Source organism: Coenobita brevimanus, chromosome 61 (genome assembly GCF_032717465.1).
Source record: "Coenobita brevimanus isolate Jiangsu-jjx chromosome 61, ASM3271746v2, whole genome shotgun sequence".
Lineage (NCBI taxonomy): Eukaryota > Metazoa > Arthropoda > Malacostraca > Decapoda > Coenobitidae > Coenobita > Coenobita brevimanus.
In genome coordinates, this window is record NC_137014.1 from 36,123,796 (window position 1) to 36,130,910 (window position 7,115).

The following is a 7,115-nucleotide window of genomic DNA, read 5'->3' on the forward strand; positions in this document are numbered from 1 at the left end:
ATATCAGCTTCTTAGCTTAGGTGGTTCTGGAGACACCATGACTGACTCATTTTTCTGTGTTGCGGATAATATCCAGGCATCAGGTTGACGGATATTTGGCCAAAAGAAGCTGGCAGCTGGCCGACTAAGCTGACTAAGTTTGAAGGCTCTTGGCCAAATAACCTTTGAAATATCCCAAATTTAAAATAAATATGAGTAATAATAATATCGAGAAGAAAAAGCTTCCCACAGGGATGCAGGAAGTTTTAAAAATAATAAAAAAAACATGGCAGTCCATGGCATTTAGCGTCAGGGAGGGTAATGAAGCTCCCGATATAATTACCCTCATTAAATTGACGCGATAATTAGCGGGGATGGGGGTGGGGGAGGCGGCAAAGGTCACAGGTAGGGTAATCCTCTTAATGAAATATATGGCAACTCATTAACGCAGGTGTGAGGGTGGACGGGATTTTGACGCGAGGGGAAAATGTTGTTTGGTTGCGTAATGGTGTGTGTGTGTGTGTGTGTGTGTGTGTGTGTGTGTGTGTGTGTGTGTGTGTGTGTGTGTGTGTCTTATATCCAGACAAATTTTTTCAGCTTCTTGCCGTGGAGGGGTTGACGAAGGCTTTATCTGAACCCTCCAGCTCAGAACTCTCTCTCTCTCTCTCTCTCTCTCTCTCTCTCTCTCTCTCCACCGAAGAGTAAACCGTGTAATTCCCCTCGACTCCTATTAATCTATTACGTGACCTGTTTCAAAACATAATTAGGTACTCTCTGTCTGTCTGTCTGTCTGTCTCTCTCTCTGAAGGATACTATTCACCTGTGTCGACTTTCTCACCTGGAGGGGTTACCTGGAGCCTTCATACGGTCCTCTACAAAGGCACTCTCTGAAATTTAATGGCCGGGCAGTAGTATTCACACACACACACACACACACACACACACACACACACACACACACACACACACACACACACACACACACACACACAACCTTGACAGCCACGGAAGCACTCAGGTAGAACACACACGGGGAAAGGAAGAAATCACAGGCACAGAAAATCACCTACATAACCACATACGCAAAATCAGCTACGGAATATCCAAAATTACCAAGTCAAGTGATGCCAAATGAGGACAAAGGCGGCAAAGTAAGATAATATTCAGTATAGTATTATCAGTGACAGAAAAATGCGTAAAGTCGAGTGTTCAAGCAGACAGTCTTTTAAAAGCAGTGTGTCCAGGCCTCTCGAAATGAACGGATCTTGAATGTGGCTCTCTCTTGTTTTTATTTTTTCTTGGAGGGGGCAATCTTGAGAGGTTCTAGTCTTTGTTTCCTTCTTCCTTGCGTTAAAAAAAATATCGAGAGACAGGTGCGCGGTTTGAAATATCAGGTGTGCAAGTCTAAAGGAAGGGTTAGTACCACAAGGATGTACGAAGTGGTGGTTGTACAGGAAAAAATGATCTGACAAATACACTAAAATACATCAGAGTTCAACTGCACAAGGATGTATTAACAAAACGGGTACGAATGAAAACAGATTACACAGACCGTCACAGGGGCAAAGAAGCATGCACGAAGAGATGGATGCAAATAAAATATAAAAGATTACATATACTGTATATAAACAGAAAAGATATAAATAGATAGATAGATAGACAGATGAGGAGGGAAATGGAGAAGGGGTATGGGAGTGATGGAGGTGGGGGAAGATGGGGGAGAAGGGTGAAGGTGAGGGAGATGGAGGGGGAGGGGAGAAGGAAAAGAAGTAGGGGAGAAGTGGGGAAGTGGTGGTGATGGAGAGGGGAAGATGGGGGGATGGGAGTAGAGGGGGAAGGTGGGGGTAAGGGGGTAAGAGGGGATGGTGGGGGGAAGGGGGGAGAGGGGCAAGGGCATTAATAACGTTGTAAATATGACTTGTATTTGGGTTGGACATGTGCCATATTTCCAAACCTAAGCACCCCACGCGGCTCAGGGGCGGGGGAGGCGGGACAGGAGGGGAGACTGGGTGATAGGGAGAAGGGAGAGGGAACTGATAGGGAGAGGACGGAGACAGGGGGAGGGATGAGGAAGAGGAGGAGAGCGATGGGGAGAAAAGGAGAAGGATAGCAAGAGGGAGGGGGAGGGAGAGGGAGGGAAAGAAGGCAGACTAGGGAGGGGGAGGGAGAGGGAGGGAGAGAAGGCAGACTAGGGAGGGGGAGGTAAGTGGGAGAGAGATGGGGAAGGAGGATGGGGGAAAGGTAGGGGCAAATAGATGACAGGGAGGAAAGTGGAGGATGGGGAGGGGGAGGATGGGGGTGGAGGAAGGGGGAGGTAAGTGGAGGTGAGGTGGAAAGGGAAGGGAGAGGAGAGGGGACAAAGGGGTGGTGGGAAGGGGAGAAGAAGAGGGTAGGGGGGGAGGGGAGAAGAGTGGGGAGGAGAGGAGGGGGGAGGGGGAAGGGGAGAGGGGTAGAGGCATCCCAAAACAGCTGAAATGGTCACTATTTTTTTTTTTTTTTTTTTTTTTTTTTAAGCCTCCCTGGTGTAATGTGATGTGAAACGTACACTGCATTCTGTCAGTCTCGGGGGGTAGCCGGGACAGGGTGATGATGATGATGATGATGATGATTGTGGTAGTGGTGGTGGTGGTGGTGGTGGTGGTGGTGGTGGTGGTGGTGATGATGATGATGGTGGTGGTGGTGGTGGTGGTGGTGGTGGTGGTGGTGGTGGTGGTGATGATGATGATGGTGGTGGTGGTGGTTGTGAGGCCGGAACAGGGTGGTAAAAATGATGATGATGATGATGATGATAATGATGATGAAGGTGATGGTGGTGATGATGATTATGGTGGTGGTATTAAGTGTAGTAGTAGCAGTAGTACCTATTCATAATAATAAATAATAATAATAATAATAATAATAATAATAAAAATAATAAAAACAAACAAGAAAACATTACTCCACTTGTTCCTATAATATTAAAACTACAGCGAGCCACAAAAAGTTGAAGGTAAAGGCCACACACGTCAAAGTCAAAAACCTTTTATTACATATTCACAAAATGTCAAAATGACAGCAATCACCCTTCAGCCCGAGGACGTACAGGGGGAGTCAGAAGTTACGTCCAAAATTGAGTCGGTGGCAACGGAGGTACAGCCATGATAAAAAGTCTGCTTCTTGTAGTTATGTTTCGTTAGGTAAATGAGTAACTTTTGAGAAACTGTTACCCATCCCTATCCAAGCTAAGGTAGAACTTTTGAAGGCAACTGTACACAGCTTTTAAACTTTTGACTCTGACTGTGCTTCTTCCACTACAGTTTCTCATGCACTATTTTTGACCCCCACTGTTTTTTTTTGTTTTTTTTCATTCTTGCTATCTCCAGACGTGTGTGTGTGTGTGTGTGTGTGTGTGTGTGTGTAACTAACTTCACGTAGCTCAGTGACGGAACAAGACTATGGTACAGCTATACATCCTTTCCATCGCACTTCTTCGTGACTAGCACCATATAGTGAGACTGTTACAACTCAGCATTCGAGATGGAAAGATGGCAATTTTAGGCCCAGAGTTAAAAAAAAAAAAAAAAAACGGTACAATACACTCTCCTTAAGACTGAGTTTGCGTAAGGAAAAAAAGAAAAAAGATAGAGTATACTTTAAGATAAAAAAATCGTCTTAAGCTGAATAAAATCGTCTTAAGCTGAATAAAATCGTCTTAAGCTGAATAAAATCGTCTTAAGCTGAATAAAATCGTCTTAAGCTGAATAAAATCGTCTTAAGATCCCAAGGAAGAAGGCTTAATCACTCCATCTCCTTCCCCGACGTCTTCGCTCCGGCTGACGTCATAATTCGCGTATTCTCGCTCCTTCCAGACGATTTTCTTCAGCTTACGAAATGGCCTCTCGTACTGAAGAGGTTTATTAATGTTGTACCTAACCTATCCAGTTCGAAAAATTTGTCTTACCTGAATAAAACCGGCAGGAAAAAGCAAGACAATTTTTAAATATTCCCGGTCTTTCTCCTTTTTTTTTCCTTTTTTTTTTTTTTGAGGGTCCATCTAGAGTTTTTTGTATTCCTTCATTATTTAAATGGATGCAAAAATTATCTGCATATACCTTTCTGATTATTTCAAAAGCTCACCTCCCTCTAACTTGACCTAGACTGGCATGAGTTAGACGAGTTTAGATGTCCTTAGAGTATTCCTATTTGACCCCTTTAGTACGGTGATGCCTCCTATTTATGTATTTATTTTTTATTTATTTATTTATCTATTTGCATTTCTTCCTTGCCTCCACCACACAATTTTTCTCCAAAGAGGTCAGGCTGGAGAGGATCACATACGGCCTCTTCATGACCCCTCTCCAGGTACTGATGTCTTTGAGATGAAAAAAAACCGTCTGGAGGTAGCAAGAATTAATCCCCCCAAGACGTCACCGCACTGAAAGGGTTGGCGTTTCCTATTTACATATTCTGTGTTTGGTGTGTGTGTTGCTTGAGTTGCTGTGTTGATATTTGTGGTGAAGTGGTTGTGGTGGTGGTTGTGAGTGTGGCTGCGTGTGTGTGGTTGTGCTGGTGGTGGTGTGGCAGTGGTTGTTGTGGTACTGCGGCTGGTGTGGTGTTTATAATGGTGCTGGTGAGTGTGCTTGGCGTGGTGGTGGATGTAGTGTGCCTGTGTCTGGTTATGTGGCAGCGTTGAAAAAAGAAAATCCTGTCTAATGATTATTGTTGTTGGTCGTGGGTGGTGTGCTGGGTGTGGTGTTTTTGGCTGCTGTGGTGGATGTCGTTACGGTGGCTGTGAGTGTGTTTGCTGTGGTGGTGATAGTGTCTGTGGTTGGAGTGTTCAGTGCTGTGGAAGTGGAGCTGGAAGTGAGCGTCTCGGCATTTGGTACTTGGGGGTCCTCGAAGGTAGAACGTACCAGACTGCGCATCACCCCTCGGAGCGTCCTTCTGAACTCCGGGTTGATGAGGAAGTACAGGAGGAAGTTGGAGGAGTTGCCTGCCATCTGGAAGAAGTTGGAAAGTGCTGCAAAGGCGAGGAGACTTGACTGATCGTAGAGGTGTGAGTGGTTGAGGAAGCCCAGGTAGTAAACCATGACGGGGGCGTTGAAGATGTAGAAGAGTGCGGTGACCCAGAAGAGAAGGAGCACCAGTCTTCTCTCCCTCTCCTTGCGGGCCGGGGAAACTCCACTACCAAACCCGTCCCTGATGTTGCGTAGGTGTCTGAGGTGCAGGGCGATGCTCACGTTGCAGACGGTGAGCGTTACGGCGGGTACCACGCGTGAAAACAGCTCCCGCACCCACGTGTACCCTACATAACTGGACGCAGTTTCTGTACTGGAACGAGAGTATCCATCCAGAGGCACCCACACACCCTCCTTGTCCTTGCTATCACACACGACCCCGACGGCCATGGTGGGGATGTAGAGGACGAGGACGAAGATCACCGTTCCCGCGAGGCACCTGCGGAAGAATCTGTTGGTCTGGCTGGCGGCGTACTGCTGGTGGCGACACACGGCCAGGTAGCGCTCAAAGGCGAACCACCCCATCAGGTAGAAACTAAGGATCTGCGCGCCAATGCTGAGCGACCAACCAAAGTGGGCGTAGTAGCGGGCGGCAAAATACGAGGGTGATGGTCCATGTCCACTGGTGGCCACACACACAGGCACCATCAGCAGGCACAGGGCCAGGTCCACCACTGCCAACACACGCAACCACCTGCACACACAACACTAGAGCTACACATACTACATACAAAACTACATACTATAAATTAAACATTATGACATGCATGCTCATAATAAAAAAAGTATCACCCATGGAGCGACCTGGTATATTCAATAAATCATTATACTGTACCTCGGAATGAACCAAAAGGATTAAATTACTATCATCTGAATATGTATTTGAAAATGATAAGTGGACAGGTATGCAGATGAATGAGAGGTTGGATGATTTCGAACAGATGTTTGGATAGATGCAAGGATGATGATGATGATGATGATGATGATGCTTACGTAGATGGGTAACTACAGTATATGGGTGAACTGACATGTAATGGATGGATGATAGGCAGATACATATAAGTGGTTGACATACACATATTTACTATACTTGCCGGACCCTCTAATAGGCACGACTAAACTACAATAATATATCGATTTCTTACAACTATCGTAAACTAGGTGGGCTTAGGGGAAGGAGAGGGGGAGGGGGAACAAGGCTCAGTTAATATCTCCCTACTGATATAAAGCTGGGCATCTATGTCGATGACGGACATCCCTAACGACCAGTGAAAATGGTTTTGCCAAGAAGCTTGGTAACCAGACAATGGCGGCTCCTGTGATGTCGCCCTTGGCTGCCAGGACAGTCTCCTTGTGACTCCATACAAACTCTTGGTAAACTCTAGGTGGGGCGCCTCCCTCCGGCACCTGAATGCACTCAGTTGAGTTGCTGACACTGCTTCTAGAGCGTGTGGCGTTCTCTTGTTCCTGCTCAGCAACGGTGCAATATAAACAAAGCCCAGTCTTGTTCAGAGTTGCACGCTCTGCACCACTGAAAAAAAGTATGTATGCAACACTACCCATACATTCATTGGCTATCCAGGGCCCTGGGAAGTCCTAATACATCCAACCAGGATTGCTTCACTCGGCCAGTCAGCTGGTGTTGGCCAGCTATCAATCACAGGTCAGGCAGCCGAAAACACAAAACGCACTACGCCAGCTTTTACTGCCACGGCAGGCTAATGGACAACAGCCAGTGTGTGCATGCAAAGCTGTCCTGGCTAACCTCTGTTCTGCCTCAGCTGCTGTGCCTAACGACTTCTCTGACTGTTGGCCTGCCCTTTCGCTGCCTAACCCCAAGCCTACCTCTGCAGCATCCCATCCAGTCCACCCCTCTCCCCGCATCCCCCACTGACCTGTACGTCCTGCTCCTCATGGCGGGTCTGGTGAGGACGACCAAGTTGGTGAGGTTGGCGATGGTGCCCAGGACGATGAGGATGGGGAAGGCCACGTGAAAGACCCCCGCGTAGAGGCGTTCAACCCAGGCCTCGTGCACGGTGTGGAGGGCGACGGTGCACTCACTGTTGAACATGGTGAAGGAGGGGGTGAAGCAGGAGACGACTGAGAGGAATAAGAGGAGGTGAAGAGGAGGGGATTAGG

At 47.1% G+C, this 7,115-nt stretch overlaps 1 protein-coding gene across 1 annotated transcript; it reads right to left on the reverse strand.

Moving 5' to 3' along the window:
• Window positions 1–4,667: 4,667 nt before the first annotated feature.
• Window positions 4,668–7,047, reverse strand: LOC145403750 (putative G-protein coupled receptor B0563.6). Its single transcript, XM_080275428.1, has 2 exons — window positions 6,872–7,047; window positions 4,668–5,670 (listed from the first exon to the last, which is right to left on the reverse strand). The coding sequence occupies exons 1-2, from the start codon at window positions 7,045–7,047 to the stop codon at window positions 4,668–4,670; spliced, it is 1,179 nt and encodes a 392-aa protein (XP_080131554.1).
• Between the last annotated feature and the right edge of the window lie 68 nt (window positions 7,048–7,115).

Coding starts and splice junctions, on each gene's coding strand:
- LOC145403750 (XM_080275428.1), bottom strand. CDS start 7,047: ATGTTCAACAGTGAGTGCACCGTCGCCCTCCACACCGTGCACGAGGCC. Junction 5,671..6,871: donor ATGAGGAGCAGGACGTACAG/GTCAGTGGGGGA, acceptor TTGTGTGTGCAG/GTGGTTGCGTGTGTTGGCAG.